Genomic DNA, 16692 nt, shown 5'->3' with positions numbered 1-16692 from the left:
GCGGCCGCTTATCGGGGCCTGGAGCCTGGGGCTCGCTCGGGCCACTTCGGAGGTGGGTTGCCCCCGGCCTCTCGGCCTGGGGCTCGGTCACTCAGGCACAGCTGGCTGCCGGCGGAGCTCACGGGCGCGTCACTGCAACTCCCCCTGGCTTCTGCTCCGCGGCTGCTGAGTGAGCCCTCATCTGGGACTCTCCTCAGCTCTTACTGGGACAGTGGCGCGGCTGCCCCTCTGTTGGTCTTCCTTGGTCTCTTGTGTTCTGGGGGCCTCTGGATGTCTGGAGTTTTGATCTCCTCCATACCTGCTTCATACCCTGGAGGACGGGGCTGTGGCCCCCCCACACTCCCTAGCAGATCGTTACATGGAGAAACCTTTGGAATGCAAGCATGCTGATCCACACAGGTATGCACACAGGTGCACACATGGGTATTCACAGACGCGGACTACAGCTTTCTTGGCTGCTGCCTCAAAGCACATTGTGCGCTGTCTATCTTGCGTGATGCACAATATCGTTTATTATTTAGTATCTACTGATATCTACTGCTAGCTAGTTTATTGTGATGGTGCTGGGTTTTTTTTTTATTATGTTGCTCTTTGTTGTTTGCTTTCTCTTCTGTTTTTTTTCTCCATACAGGTGACCCAGGTGTTTTGTTTTTTTGTTTGTTTTTTTCTTTCTTCTCCCCCTTCTCACCGTCTCTTCTCCCCTTTGGTTTTCTCTCTCCCTCTCTTTCTTTCATTCTTTCTCCCTGTCCTATCCCCCAGTCATGTCTGTCCCTTATAAAAACAAAACACAATAAACACCATTTATGTCTCCAGAAAAAAAAAAAAGTTATGTGTGTTGCAGGTATCGGTCTAGTTATGCTGTTCTTCAGTTGGTTGCTGTCGATCTTCAGAGCCAAGTACCATGGATATCCATACAGCTTCCTGATGAGTTAGTGCTGATCAGCTCCTCCAGAGTCAGAGCAAGTATAAGTCAGAGGACAGACGTGCTGCAGGGTGCTGTCCACAGCATCTTTGATGAAAAACTGTTTGCCAAGCCATGATTTGTCCTCTGATCTGTTTAATAAAGTCAGTACATCATATACATACGGTGCCTTTTACAATATCACAAGTGGTTCCTTTACAACAACAGAGCTCTGATCGCTGCTGTGCAACATGAACAGTCGTGTACCAAAAGGTGTCTTCTTGGTCTGAACTTGGGCCAAATTGTTTGATTTGTGATTCATTTCTAACCTGCAGACTATGTTTTTGTCTTAAAGTGCAGACATGAGTCAGGGCTGTTTAGTTCTTGTTGCTGAGACCTCAGCAGACATTACAGTCTGTTGTTGCTGTGACTCTTAGGATCCAGCAGCAGTAATCTGTGTGCTATTTGTACTAAAAAGGTTTTGTTAAAACATCAGTTGAGACATATATGGATCTGCACTTAACGTTTCTTTTTTATGTACAAATGCTTCCCTCCTTTAGTAATACTCTGCTTGGTTTTTACTGAGTTTGTACACTTGTGTTGCAGTTAGGCAAACAGTCAACAGAGAGCATAGTTTTGATTTTAAACCCACATTTAAATTTAAATGTGATATTTGATTTATTTGCCGGAGTAACTGTTAAAGTTAGCTCTGTTTCTGGAACAGAACCGCTTCCTGTGTTTGGGGTTAACAAACTAAACCTGTTGTCGGCATCACGGCCCTCACATGTAAAATATGATCTGTAGAAAGAAAAGTTACTTTCATTACATGGCTCAGTAAAATCCCATAATCAGTAAAAAAACAAAACAATTTAGGCTTCTGTTCTGGCCATTTATGGCACCACCAGTGAAATGAAGAGCCTGAACTCCCAAATCATTGAGAAATTTATTTACAAAAAATCAAAATACAATTGCAGGTAAAAAAAAAAAAAATCCATTTCCTGAAATACCATTTAAAATCGATTAACTGAGAAACATGTACATATAATACAAAGATTAAGAAGCAAAACAAACATGGAAAAAGAATGATGAACTGTTAAAAACAAAGTCCCGATGAACTATTTGTGGGTGAACGGATGTGGGGGGCTTGACCAGTCATCAGACTTTCATCCTTCGCATCATCTGTAAGTTTGAAAGAAAAGAAAAAGACAAAGATTAAACCAAAACTCAGGAAAATGCATTTCAGCAACACTGCTACAAAACAAGATTTAATAACATCTGAATACAATAAAATGTTGTTGCACATGTCAGAAATAAAAACCACACCCTGTGCTGTTGTCCTTTCATAAACCACTGCAGTGTCAGATGTTTACCTTGCGAGCGCTGGCTGTCAATCCAGGAGACTTTGCAGATCTGCTGGCAGCTTGGGGAGATTTCCTCGATCCTTTCGTTACCACTTGAGGTGATTTAAAGTTTCCAGTTCTCCCAGCTTGTCTCACACCACCACGTGAACTCCCCGATGGCATTTTTTCCTGGTGCTTGCGTGCGCTCGTCTGAGCAGGCGACTTCTTCAAGCTGTCGCCTGGGGATTTACGTGCAGAGCTGCGCAGCTTGTTCAGATGTTTCTTCAGGTAGTTATTGCTTTTAGGGGTGTTTTCGATGGTAAACATCATTGACTGCCTCCGCTCAGCCTGAGAGTAATGCAAGTGAAACTTAGCAAAGCGCTCAAAAACAAAGTTTTGTCACAATTTTGTGTGAGCTAAAATTACACTCACTGGGCTGAGGGCAGCACGAAGAGTAGAGCTCGAAGGACCACTGCTCACGCTCCTGTTTTTCGGGGTGAGTGGACGAGGGAAGCAGCTGGCTTTCATCTTTTTCTTCAGGTTGAGATAAAAAGCAAACATAAAGTTACATTTTAAACATTTTTCTACTTATTTTGGATGACTATTCAATAACTATACAATATACTATCCACCAGTAATAGTATACCACAGTTTCCTGTTCATGGTTCAACCAACCTCAGGTGAAGTTTGGTGTAGGGACAATGTGGATGAAGGCTGCTTTGTGCCTTTTGGGCTCCTCAGCTGATAGGAGCTGGCGGTCCTTGAGGGTAGCTGGCCTGGCATCAAGGACAGACGGTCGGAGCGAGTGCCGGCAGCAGCACCCACCTGCCCCAACATGAGTGACTGTCGATGTGAGATGAGGGAATCCCGCAGCTGGCTTGGAACCATGGATGCTCGGCGGATTGTGTCTGACGGGTCACCTGTACGCAGCTCTTCGTCTGTAAAAACCAATGGACCGCTCCTTCCAGTCTAGAAGAAGAAAGATTTTAGTGCATTCAGTATACAGACGTTTAATTAGGAACAAATGGTAAATGGCCTGCATTTGTATAGTGCTTTACTCAGTCCCTAAGGACCCCAAAGCGCTTTACACTACATTCAGTCATTCACCCACACACACATTCACACACTGGCGATGGCAAGCTACGTTGTAGCCACAGCTGCCCTGGGACGCACTGACAGAGGCGAGGCTGCCAGACACTGGCGCCACCGGGCCCTCTGACCACCACCAGTAGGCAAACATGGAGTTAGTATCTTGCCCAAGGATATTTGGATGCAGCCATGCAGCCAGGAGGCAGCCTGGGATCGAACCACCGACCCTCTGATTAGTAGCTGACCTGCTCTGCCACCTGAGCTACAGCCACCCAACACACTATTTGAGAAATTTGGCATCCAAGTTCTTTTCTTATCACCTCAGACTCAACAGGGTAGCTGCTTTTTAGGTGAGGCAGACAGGCCTTGTTCCTGGACTGGAGCTCCGCAATCCTCAGCCAGTCTTCAGGTCCACCATCAGGCTCGTTTTCTGCTCCAACGCAGAAGGTACTGGTGGCTGAAAAGAAACAGATGACGCAAAACAGTTACACATACACACAAATCTCAGGTTTTACAGTTGTTACTATGAACGTGCAGCTCCAATTTCAGCTTCCATCAAAAACAGTGATTCCCAAAGTGTGGGCCAGCGTCCCCTTATGGGCCACAAAGGTACTGCAGGTGGGCCACATCAGTAACAGAAATTTAGCTTGAAATCACTCACAAATACAAGTTACATACTTATATAAATTTAGTTATATAAAAAGTGAATTATAACTAGTAAAGGGAGGTGGTTAGTTGAAATAATTTTAATTAAATAATCTTTACAATTGTAATAACTGCAATTATATTTCTTCCATAATCAAGCAGCCTGAGTTGCTCCAACTATACAGTAATTTAATAATGTTATAACTGCATTATAAATAATGCTGTTTCTCTCTGAAGGCTTATTAGAATTACGATTTAAAACTTAAATGAAGTTCCATCACGATTCTGCAACTCTTTCCTTTCAGGAGGGAAAACTGATCCTTTTACTCACGCTGTACATGGATGGTGCTCCGTCTGTACCCTGGAAGCCCAATGAGTTGGTCGCTGGCAGAGCTGGTCCTTCTGGCAGGAGTGTCAAACAGCTCCATAGACACGGGCCGGGCAGAGTTTGCATTAGCGAGGTTTGGCTGGGAGCGAGCTGAAGCCAGGCTGTAGAAGGTCTCATCAGCTTCACCGCAGCCCGGGGTCTTCTACAGATCAGAAATCAACAGTCACAACTACAGTAATACTCGGATGGAAGTTTTGGGATATTTAGAAGGGGAAACGTTGGACCACTTAAATGTATTGTTAAGGTGCTGCGGTGAATTATTATGTGCTGCCAACAAGCAAGTGATGTACACAAAGATCTATTAGTCAACTAATCTTTTAGTATGATAGTTAAAACTTGAGACAGTGATTCCTTGTTAGAGAAAGGCATCATCAGAGAAATTTTAGAAACTGGTTAAATGAAACAATAACAATAATACTAGTAAACCTTCATCAGCATAGTGACTAAATTACATAAATAGTGAAGATGAAACACCTGTAATTTAAAAAAAATACAGAGAATATTAAAAATGAACCAATTTTATCAGTGTGTATTATTGTGAACATGCAGTAAGCGTGTGTGAGTTTCCTCCACCTTGGTCATAGTGATGTTTATAACCTGTGTGGTTCTGCGGCGTTTGACTGATGAAGTTGGATTTTTTTGGGTTGAATCCATAATTTCCTCTGCACCGGTCCTGAGAAAGAAAAGGAATTTGAAAATGAAAGATTTTGAAAGCAATTAAATCAGTATTGTTTCTAATACATGAAATACAATTTAGACACAATTATCTGTACAATTGTGTCCTATTCAGTTTTATACATTAAAATTACATTTAAGAACAAATGTTAAAGGGTCTGAATAATAAATTATTTTACTACAGTAACCAGGAAATAAAGTACTCACTCCTTAAAGGAGTAAAGAGTTGCAAAGTGTTTCGTAATCGCACAATATTAGGGGACAAGATATAATCACTGCTAATTCTTAAATTTTGTCTTGATAATAAAACACGTCTTGGTAAGATCACAACCAATCTAGAGCTAAAAATGCGTAAGGAGTATGACCACAAAAGCACCTCTTGACTTGTCTGGTGTTTATAGGAGTAAAGTACAAAGTTTCCAGTGACTCGGCCTTTAGACCCCGGCGTTTGGCTGCCAAGCGTTCTGAACTGCGAACAAGTGGTGTGCTGGATTCATCGGGCGCTGAGAGTTTTCTGAAAAAGTTTGTTTTAAAAAAAAGAAAGAAAACAGTGTGCATTAATCACTACCCCCACTAAATCTTTCCAAATCCAATATAACACTTTCACCTTCCACACAGTGAGTGTCTGCATGTATACAGTTGTTTTTGGGAGAACTACCACAAAGGTGATATTCAGAATTCTGGCAGGTGTTTGTGTGTCTAGTGGGACATATTGTGTTTTGTCAGTACTACAGTAGTCATGAAACATCACAGGTGTGTCGTTGGGATTGAAATGAAGTTTGAGGATGTGTGTAGGAACACAGAGTGGAGGCATGTCAGAATTTATGGGCCACAGCCCCTGAAACATGAATATCAATTTGTCATCCCATTTGGATTGTTTTCCATTTGTAATGCATTACTGCATCATCGTGTGAGTCATGTAATGCATTTTAGTCCAAGAACACACTGACTTCAGCTGGAGCCATCCTGTACAAGGTGGGCTTCAGTTATCTGTTACTCAAGTCACAGCTTTTAAAAGATTTTGCATCTCCTCTTCTTTAGAACACCAATCTTTTAACTTTGTTCTGTGCGTTTAATTTATTTTCCCGTCTGTTTGGTGAACAAGTCCTATAAAAAGATTCTGAGAAACCTTAACCCAACACTTACCTTGTGGAGTTTAGAGAGTCTTCCATACTGCTCTGGTCCAGGCTATCTGAGCTCATAGCTCTCTTCACCTGTGCTCTAGTGCAAACCCCCGAGTTTGAGTAAGGCACCTCAAAGAAACACGAGCTTGTTGCACTGCCTCCATTGGCATGAATCTTATTCTGTACTCTTAAATTCTGGTCAGCACAGGCAAGCTGAAAGTAAAGAAATTGTGACAGAACAGGTTAAAATGCTAAAAAAATAAAATAAAATTCAGGTGTGGTTTTAATTTCTTCTATGTTTCTGCTTATTGTGTTCAATCGTCATGCTTTAAACTGCAATACTAACCTGTGCCTCCAAGCTGGCCACCCTGTGTGAAAGTGTCTTCTCATTGGCTTGAGCCTTGTCCAAATCAAGCTGAAGTACTTTCTTTTCCATTATCATAGTGTGCATTTCATGCTCTTTAGCTTCAAGAGAAAGCTTGAGAGCATCCACTTCTTCTTGGCTTTTCTGGAGAAGCTGCTTCTTGCTGTTGTAATGATTTGCAGCCTTCTCCATCTGTGGTATTCAAAACACGTATCTTAATTTTCTAGTCCAGATCATTTATCTCACACACAAAAAAATTCTCATGAACAAAAGAGATAAGCAGAAATAAAAATGATTACATTCTCAAACAAATCCAAACAGATGTTCAGTCACAAGCAGTAAAATATATTTTGTAACAGTTTCTGGTCACACCAACCTGAGCCTTGTAGTGTTCAGCAGCCTCTGATTTAGTGGCAAGCTGTTCCTGCAGATCTCTCTTGATTAGCTCAATTTCTTCTGCTTTCTCTTGCTCTTTCAGCAATTTCTCATTCTCCATTTTCAGTATTTCCAGCTCTTGCTGCAGTACAGACTCAAGCTTCCGTGAGGCTACATTCTCCCTCTTTAGGGCCAGGTTGGCTTGGAGAAGTCTTTCCTTCTCAAAAACTATGGCTTCGTGATCTTTTTCTGCCTGGAGTATTCTAACCAAAAGCACCTGTTTTTCTTGGACAAGAGTATCCTTCTCTTTGAGTGTGGTAACCTGCATCTCCTGCACAGTCTCTTTCAACCTGATGTTAGTAACTTGTGTTGCTTCATGTTGTGTCAACTCTGCAGCTGCGGATGCAAGCTGTTGCTGAAGGAGGTTTATTTGCTGAGCAGACTCTTGCTGAGTTTCAACTAATTTCTGCTCTTTGGCCAGAAGCCTTTCCACCTCCTCCTTCAAATCCTGGATCTCATTTTGGAGAACATAGGTCTGTTTGGAGCTCTCCTGTTGTATCTCAGCCACAAGTTTCTCACTAGCTTCAGCTTCAGCTTTTGTTTTTTGTATCACGTTAGCTTGAGCAGTGACCTCCTCTCTGAGTGTGTTTATACTTTGGTCTTTATCAGCTCCAAGTGTCTTGACAACTGACAACTCTGCCTGAAGGACTTTAACCTTCTCCTCTGCCTTTGTGAGAGACTCTCTCATGTCACATACTTGGTTTTTCAGAGTTTCGATCTCTTGTTCTAGCATGTCAGAGTGGATTGAGCCCTCTTTTCTAAGTGTGACCAGTTGTTCTTCTTTGGCCTCGACCTGCTCTCTCAGCCGCTTTACCTCATCTTCTGAGGTCATCATCATGTTTTGTAGAGAGTCCTTTTCCTGAGAAAACTCAAATTCCTTCTGTTTCAGCAGGTTTTCTTTAACCTGAGCCTGCTCTGTTGCAGTCTTCAGTGATTCATTCAAACACTGCACTTGACCCTGAAGACTTTGGATCTCATTCTGTAGAGCCTCTGACTCCATGTAGTTGTTGGTCTTCATCTCATCTACCTCAGCCTCTTTAGTCTGGATTTCCTGCTTCAGTCGATTCACTTCTGCTTCAAGAACTGAAATTTGCTTCCTAAGCTCTTCAATCTGCAAAGTGCTTTCCTCTTGCTGTTTGGCCATTACAGCTTCTCTGGCTTGAGCGTGCTCCTTGGCCATCTCAAGAGAATGGGTCATGCTCTTTATTTGGTTGTTCAGATCATCAAGCTCTTGCTGCAACAATTCAGAGCGTGTAGAGGCCTCAGTCTCTAGCAGAGCCATCTGTTCCTCTTTTGCCTGGACCTCATTTTTCATTCGCTTCATCTCTTCCTCAGAGGCAAACAGTTGTCGCTGCAACAGCTCTTTCTGGACGACGCTCTCCTGCTCCTGTTTTTCAAGTGCAACTAGCTGCTTTTGAAACTCGTCCTCTGCCTTTGTGAGAGACTCTCTCATAGTATTCACGTTGGATTTTAGAGTTTCGATCTCTTGTTCTAGCATGTCAGAGTGGATTGAGCCCTCTTTTCTAAGTGTGACCAGTTGTTCTTCTTTGGCCTCGACCTGCTCTCTCAGCCGCTTTACCTCTTCTTCTGAGGTCATCACCATATTTTGTAGAGAGTCCTTTTCCTGAGAAAACTCAAATTCCTTCTGTTTCAGCAGGTTTTCTTTAACCTGAGCCTGCTCTGTTGCAGTCTTCAGTGATTCATTCAAACACTGCACTTGACCCTGAAGACTTTGGATCTCATTCTGTAGAGCCTCTGACTCCATGTAGTTGTTGGTCTTCATCTCATCTACCTCAGCCTCTTTAGTCTGGATTTCCTGCTTCATTCTATTTACTTCTGCCTCAAGAACTGAAATGTGTTTCCCAAGCTCTTCACTCTGCAAAGTGCTTTCCTCTTGCTGTTTGGCCATTACAGCTTCTCTGGCTTGAGCGTGCTCCTTGGCCATCTCAAGAGAATGGGTCATGCTCTTTATTTGGTTGTTCAGATCATCAAGCTCTTGCTGCAACAATTCAGAGCGTGTAGAGGCCTCAGTCTCTAGCAGAGCCATCTGTTCCTCTTTTGCCTGGACCTCATTTTTCATTCGCTTCATCTCTTCCTCAGAGGCAAACAGTTGTCGCTGCAACAGCTCTTTCTGGACGACGCTCTCCTGCTCCTGTTTTTCAAGCACAACTAGCTGCTCTTGAAACTTCTCCTCTGCCTTTGTGAGAGACTCTCTCGTGTCACATACTTGGTTTTTCAGAGTTTCGATCTCTTGTTCTAGCATGTCAGAGTGGATTGAGCCCTCTTTTCTAAGTGTGACCAGTTGTTCTTCTTTGGCCTCGACCTGCTCTCTCAGCCGCTTTACCTCTTCTTCTGAGGTCATCATCATGTTTTGTAGAGAGTCCTTTTCCTGAGAAAACTCAAATTCCTTCTGTTTCAGCAGGTTTTCTTTAACCTGAGCCTGCTCTGTTGCAGTCTTCAGTGATTCATTCAAACACTGCACTTGACCCTGAAGACTTTGGATCTCATTCTGTAGAGCCTCTGACTCCATGTAGTTGTTGGTCTTCATCTCATCTACCTCAGCCTCTTTAGTCTGGATTTCCTGCTTCAGTCGATTCACTTCTGCTTCAAGAACTGAAATTTGCTTCCTAAGCTCTTCAATCTGCAAAGTGCTTTCCTCTTGCTGTTTGGCCATTACAGCTTCTCTGGCTTGAGCGTGCTCCTTGGCCATCTCAAGAGAATGGGTCATGCTCTTTATTTGGTTGTTCAGATCATCAAGCTCTTGCTGCAACAATTCAGAGCATGTAGAGGCCTCAGTCTCTAGCCGAGCCATCTGTTCTTCCTTAGCATGAATATCTGCATTTAGCCTCTTGATTTCTTCTCGAGATGCTGTCTTCTGCTTCTCGAGTGCTTCCATATGTTCAGCACTTTGTTGTTGAAGTAGCTCTATTTGTTGGACATTCTCTTGTGTGGTTTTATCTAGTAAGTCTTGCTTCATGTGAATTTCCTGCTCCGCCTGTTTGAGAGATGAACTAAGGTCTTCCACTTGAGCTGTTAAGATCTGGATTTTGTCACTGAGAGTTTCTTGCACATTAGACTTCTCAAGAAGTAACTTGGCAAGCTCTTCTTCTTTGGCTTGAATTTCATCTTTGTTTTTGTTAGTTTCATGTGTAAGAATGTCAACTTCATCTTTGAGACTGTTAATTTGTTGCTCTTTAACAGCCAACAGAGAAGTAGCAGCAGCTAACTTTGTCTCAAGATCGTTCACCTTTTCTTCAGTCTGATGAAGAAGATCTTCCTTTGCTTGCTTAATTTCCTGTAGTTTTTTAATTTCTTGTTCACAAGCAGCAATATGCTGTTGTAGCCTGTCTGTCTGCTCATTTTTTTGCTCCTCAACCTGCTCAAGCTGAAGCTTAAGGACTCTGATCTCTTCTTGAAGAACTCCCCTCTGCTCATGTATCTCCTTAATTTCTTGGTGGCATTCCTCCAGTTGCTGAGTTTTAGCATGAATCTCCAGCTCAGCCTTTTTCAGGGAGAAATGTGTAGTCTCTAGCTCATTCTTCAAACCCCTGATTTCAGTCTCCAACATTTCTCTCTGGCAATTTAAGAAGAACCAACAATTATAATCAATGAAGTAGAAAATAAAATTTCCAAACTTAAACTGAAAATAGGGCTGCTCAATTAATCGAATTTTAATCACGATTACGATCTGGGCTTTCAACGATCATTAAAAATGACTGAGCACACCTTTTTTGCGCCACGGACCGGTTTATGCCCGACAATATTTTCATGGACCGGCCTTTAAGGTGTCGCGTATAAATACAACAAAATAAAACTAGTACCAGTACCGAAAAAAAGAAAATTTATTCATACCACACGTGAAAAGACCAAGGAAAACCGAGTAAATGATAAAAATGATAACAAAATAATGCTGAAAAACGATAAAAACCCTGAAAACTATACATTTCACACCTGAGCCTCAACTCTCGCGGCCCGGTACCAAACGACTCGGACCGGTACCGGTTCGGGGACCGCTGATTAAGAGGACCCGAGGGATGCTCGGAAAGCTCAGCAGAAGTTATTTGGAGAGGAGAGTGACTGCCGTTGGTTGAAAAGAGAGGTAAAAAACTTCAGTGGTGTGGAAACATTATGGATTGGCGGAGTCAGACGTGGATCAAGTAGACACAGTGTGTAAACTTTGCTACAGTGTCGTAGCTGCACCACAGAGCAACACTGCAAAGTTCACTAAACATAGATGTTTACATTTTTCATTTATTTTTTATATTGCAAACATTTGCACTGTTATCAGTATTTTCACACTATTTTATATTATTTTTTGACAATCTTTAAAGTCATTATTCAACACATTGTTATTGTTAAATAAACATCGTCAAATAATCGAGATCTCAATTTCAGTGAAAATAATCGTGATTATCATTTTTGCCATAATCGAGCAGCCCTAACTGAAAATAAACAATTCAAGAGGTTTATCGCTTACCATAATATTTTATAAATTTTTTATATTTTCAATTAAGTTTGCTTTTAAAATTGTTAGCTTTTACATATAATTACCTCTACTATGGGTCCCATATTTTCCCCAACTTCATCCTTACTGGCCTTGCTTATTTCATCCTCCAAACAGGAAATCTTTCCTTGAAGGATTTGAATTTGTTCTGTAAGGAGTTCCTGAGAAATGAGAAAGGGAGCAGCTTACAGTAAATTAATTTGTATAAAACCCAACATTTAATGAGAGCAATGGAGAAATAAGATTACTTACAGTCAACACAAAACTAATATAACTACTCTTCTTTATTTATAATAAAATAGGCAGACATGAGCATTTAAATGTGCTTTTCTTCTGAGTCTTCAACAGACATGATGTTTCCTATTCATTGTCCTTTTTGCATTCAGATTTCTCTGAATGACACAGGAATGCATGTTAAACAATATCTCTTGTGAATCTATACCTTTTGAGCAGTTGCTTGGTTGAGCTCAGACTGTAGATTGTTTCTTTTGTTTCTCCACTCCTCCTGAGCGGACGCTTGACTTTCCGTCAGTCTACCAACTTCTGTCTCAAAGGCGGCAAGCTGTGAGCACACAGCTCTCACCTGAGAAAATTTTTAAAAATTAAAAAGGTTTTTCAAATCCATGTTTTGATCTCAAAACTGACACAAAAAACTCCTCAATACTTTAAAAGGTTTCTACTAGTGAAACACTCTCCAGAAACATGAAATGCACATGACCTTTACTGAATCCTGTCATAAGTGAGAATTCACTATCACAGATTTGCCTCAAAAGGTTTGGAAGCCGTAACAGCAGACACGTTCATTAGATCTTTAGTGTAATTAAGAGACCCTCAAGAAAAAAAACAAAACAAAACAAACAACAACTTAAAAACAAACAAACAAAAAAAAAAAAAACAGAATATTTTGCATGTTATTACCTGAGAAGAAAGCACACCGTTTTCATCTGCAAGCTCATCCACTTTGCGCTCCATGAGTGAAGTGTTTGTCTTGAGGTCTTTATTTTGCTTCAGCATCTCATTAAGACGCTTTTGTAAGCTGGAAAATAAATAAATAAATAAAAAATTTACTTTAAAACACTTCTGTACAAAGGTCTTGAAGTACAGACTATTAGTCTGTTGTACAGAATTTAGTCTGTTGTTAGGGGGTTGCTAGGCAACATGATGACAAAATATTGTGTAACTTTTGTGGATAGAAATTAGATGTTATGGTTGTGATATTAAAATGATGATTTTATAGGTAGGGATGGGAATCGAAACCCGGTTCTTGTTGAGAACCAGTTCCCACTGTTTCAATTAACTGGAAGCCTAGGCTGTGAATCTCTTAAGATCTCACTGTTGGGTTTGTAAGGCCATGTTACTCCTAAATTTCTATCTTGTTCAAAGAGAAGATATAAAACAAAGTTATAAGCTAATCGACCTGTGTGTTCTTCTTTTTTAAAAACAAGAATCGATAAAGAATCAAGTTGTTAAACAGAATCGAAAAAGGAATCGGAATCGTGAAAATCTCATCAATTCCCATCCCTAGTTATAGGTTCATAAATCACTGTTCTTGGGTACTTACTCATCGTTCTTGATCTCAAGCTCATTAATTTGTTCTTTGGTAACATGCTCCTGATCACCTTGTTCTTCCTTTAGTTTATCCAGGCGGTACTGCAACTGGTTAATGCGAGACTCTGGGAAAGAGAGAGAAAGAAAACCAAAGCACGAAGCAAAGTCTACTGAAAACATGACAAGTATAAAAAGCTTAAATGAAAATGCAGACAATCTTAGACAAATATGAGTGGTGCTTTAACAAGAATTTTGCCATTTCTCAAGTCTAACAAAATGCAAACCATACATTCAACAGATAGTACCTCTTTGTTCAATGAGCGCAATCTTGCTGGCCAGCTCCCTCTCCAAACTATCTCGGTAGTCTCGCTCCTTGATCATCTGTCGCTGCATTTTCCTCAGCTGAAATTTCGGTGTGTTCATTACATCCTCCAGAGGAGAACTGCTGTGTGAATTAAGCAGATCAGAAAGGTAAAGATTTTCAACGAAATGATGACAACCTGTGGATTTTCATCATGTATATTATAAGATAATGTAATACAAGGAAGATTGGATTAACATAATCCATAAAACTGAATAAAAATGAATATTGCAACATAACCTGAAAATATTTAAGTCATATCTGGTACCTGACTGAAGAAGAAGCCACAGTTTCTATGTCCACAAATTTAATTCTACTGGTTCGGTGGAAGAAAGGAGACTCATCACCCAAGAAGGAAGAGATGCTTGACATGTTGGTACCAGAGGTGGCTGCTGATTGCTCAAATATTTCTTGAGAGAAAGTCAAATCTGAGACAAATATTGCACAATAGAGTCAAGCCAATTAGTTAGTTTGTTTTGATAAAAACTTCTTATTACAGTCTACCTCGGAGGGGAAAAACAAAAGTGACATATTTGCGACTTACGTTTTCCTCTCAGATGAGCGTCAAGTTCCTCGCTCAAATAAACACAACCCTCACTCTCCATCACAAAGGAACTAGTTAGGTGTGCTAGTTCCCGCTAGCAGAGTGGGAATAAATAAATACACACAGAATTAAAATAATAGCACCAAGCAACTCATGAGAAATGAGATGAGATGTATAAGTGTGACCACAATACACCAGCAGCTCCCAGCTTACCTCCACATCGCAGTCCAACATGTTCAGAGTGCAGTGGTCATTCATCATATCATGGTATACAAGCAACAAAAGCACCTAGTGATGTTGCAATAAAAAAGTATGATAAGTGTTTTCTTTGGGCCTTTGAAAAGAAAAATGAAAAACAAAGAGGAAGTTTTTTACCTTTGAAATTTCAGCTGTTAGGCTGATGCCATCTCTAATGTGGTCCCAACGCAGAGAAGAGCTCTTGCTTGCATTAAATCTGCAGTCCCCTAAACAACAAAACACACACATGCTCAGGTCAGTAATATATTTATCTCCCATTATAATAAAAATGGTACCAGTGAGGAAGTTTTACAGTGAGGCTCAGGAAGAAAAGCCAATGATCTTTAAACATGAAGGTCAGTTGCTCACATACTGAAGCGTCCTTGTGCAAGACACTAAACCCCAAACTAACACTTATCCACTAGAGTTAATGTGTGTTATATGAATGAGTGAATTTGGCTTGTAGGCTAAAACACGCCCTGTAACAGTAGAAAAGTGTTAAATAAGTAGCAGTCCATCTACCAGGACACAATCTGGATCCCACCCAGGAATGCAGGGTGTGTCCAAAGGTGCAAAATATCTGTTATTTAAGGGAGAGAAAACAATGTGTTTAAAGTAAGGATGAGCTCCAAGTTCCTACATTAACACTTTCTGAAATACAAAGCCGTTTAAGCCCAATCAGACCATGAAATCCCCTTTGATCATATGTACTTCAGTCATTGGTTTGGAACAACATAAGCCTCAATAAGCTAAAGTGCTGTGATTCACCAGCTGGAGCCTTTATTACATATATCTTGTATTAATATCACACTCGTACAAAAAGACACTCTTTTAAGAAGTCTCTCCAGAAAGAAACTCACTTTCTAGAAACTCTGCAATGACTCTGAACCGATCCTCATTTGCATCATTTAGACAGGGGATGGGCTGCTTTTTCCTAAAATGACAAAGAAAAAGAAGAAAAATATAATAAAATAAATGTCTGTGAAGGTTCTCAGTCATCCAGGTCATCGTAGTCAAAGGAGCTTGCAAAGAAAAGCGTCTGGACTTCTTAAGTTACTTGAAGACGTTTCACCTCTCATCCGAGAAGCTTCCGAGAAGCTTCTCGGATGAGAGGTGCAAGGAAGTAGGAGCTCTATATTTTCCAAAAAGCAAACAACCAACACGTTTAACACCCTGTCAGTCGCTGACACTCCCTGTTTACACAGGCTAAACATTACACCGCATTGCCAGCATACTTACAGCATATAAACAAGTCTAAGTAAGATCACTCCGTCCTGCAAGTCATCGATGGTCAGCTCTGAGTCACAGAGTTTTAAACTGTTCACCTATAAAATTATAGTTTGGAGAGAAAAAAACAAAACAAAAAAGGGTGATTAAAACTTTAAACATTAGTGCAATCATTTCACCGTAATGTCCACTAACATAACTCAACTTACCCAGGAAAGTAAAGACTTTACAGCCAAGTTCATCTCCATCTTGGCTGACCCTTTATTCAAAAAAAGGGATTTGCACTCAGGAAACTATAAAACAAAAAGCTATGTTAAATACTTGCAAGCTATCCAATTAGCACCGATTAACATTGTTGCACGACATTTTTTTAACTACTACTACTACTTAACAAGTACCTGACAATAATATCTACACTATGTTTCAGCAAAGTTATTTTGACCATAATGTTTTAAAACACCAGCTGCCGACCTACTGTTGCGCCGAAATAGAGCTGCCAAAGGGTTCAGTAACGTCTATTAAGTCGAACGGTAGTAAAAATCGTGACTCACCTTAAAGGTTAGCAATTCTTGCCACTTGTACAGCAGTAGTTTATAGTGTAACTTATTAGTGTCTGAAGATACGCCTGCCTGTCTACAGAACATAGAGTTACTGGTAGAAAATAAACAGTCCCATGTGAACTACCACCAAATTCAAAAAGAGACGAAGAAAATTGAACCAGCCAATCCGTTTACACGTATACTCGCGTCTGAAAAATAGGCAAAGTTGATTGGTTTACAAAGCGGAAGTTGTGCTCGATCATGTCCGGGCAACACAGGCACTGCGGAAAAGTTAAATAAATAAATTACATCCTATCTCATTTTTAAACACTTTATTTGACCTCCATGTCAAGTGATATGAGTTACGGAAAACGGCGAAGGAGAATTTGTAAGGGCGTAAGAGAACTGCGGCGTTCGTTCGGCGTCTCATGTTGATGACGTTTGCCAAGGTGAAACTACAATCTTCCGAGGAAGGACTACAAGCGCAGCTGTCAAAACGAATTGATGACTTTTGTTTTGGGTCACTATTGTTTAAACGTGGAAAACCCAGTGAAACATAGATCCTTACAATGGATGGAATAGAAAATAAATATATACACTCAGTGGACACTTTATTGGGTACACTTTGCTAGTTCTGGGTGGAACTACAGAAATACTTAAATGCTACCTGGCAGAAATTTAATTAGATACTGGAGTACTGGCCCAACTTTTATGTCTTGAATTAATTACATTCTCCATTTTGTAGACAAATTATGACTTGTAGAATAGCTG

The 16692-nt window shown here is 40.7% G+C and overlaps 1 protein-coding gene across 3 annotated transcripts; it reads right to left on the bottom strand.

Annotated features, from left to right (window-relative positions):
- Positions 1-1034: 1034 nt before the first annotated feature.
- Positions 1035-16091, bottom strand: LOC308401130 (uncharacterized protein). Of its 3 annotated transcripts, none has more exons than XM_080889225.1 (24): positions 15934-16091; positions 15592-15675; positions 15395-15480; positions 15016-15089; positions 14294-14382; positions 14132-14206; positions 13919-14012; positions 13643-13802; positions 13319-13458; positions 13027-13138; positions 12384-12501; positions 11908-12048; positions 11513-11626; positions 6903-10535; positions 6509-6718; positions 6185-6375; positions 5415-5552; positions 4937-5036; positions 4307-4505; positions 3651-3787; positions 2917-3210; positions 2674-2775; positions 2272-2589; positions 1035-2080 (listed from the first exon to the last, which is right to left on the bottom strand). In XM_080889225.1, the coding sequence occupies exons 1-24, from the start codon at positions 16024-16026 to the stop codon at positions 2057-2059; spliced, it is 6726 nt and encodes a 2241-aa protein (XP_080745351.1). In that variant the 5' UTR covers positions 16027-16091; the 3' UTR covers positions 1035-2056. The 3 variants fall into 3 exon arrangements, with proteins under 3 accessions (XP_080745351.1, XP_080745352.1, XP_080745353.1); XM_080889226.1 differs by having other exon boundaries at positions 13319-13455; XM_080889227.1 differs by having other exon boundaries at positions 15592-15641; positions 15934-16068.
- Between the last annotated feature and the right edge of the window lie 601 nt (positions 16092-16692).

The sequence above is a fragment of the Rhamphochromis sp. 'chilingali' genome, assembly GCF_963969265.1.
Source record: "Rhamphochromis sp. 'chilingali' genome assembly, chromosome: 8".
Classification (NCBI taxonomy): domain Eukaryota; kingdom Metazoa; phylum Chordata; class Actinopteri; order Cichliformes; family Cichlidae; genus Rhamphochromis; species Rhamphochromis sp. 'chilingali'.
The sequence above is the reverse complement of the archived record's forward strand: the minus strand, read 5'-3'. Positions and strand labels throughout refer to the sequence as shown.

Coding starts and splice junctions, on each gene's coding strand:
- LOC308401130 (XM_080889225.1), bottom strand. CDS start 16,026: ATGTTCTGTAGACAGGCAGGCGTATCTTCAGACACTAATAAGTTACAC. Junction 14,207..14,293: donor TAACAGCTGAAATTTCAAAG/GTAAAAAACTTC, acceptor CAACATCACTAG/GTGCTTTTGTTGCTTGTATA. Junction 13,139..13,318: donor TGCGCTCATTGAACAAAGAG/GTACTATCTGTT, acceptor TCTCTTTCCCAG/AGTCTCGCATTAACCAGTTG.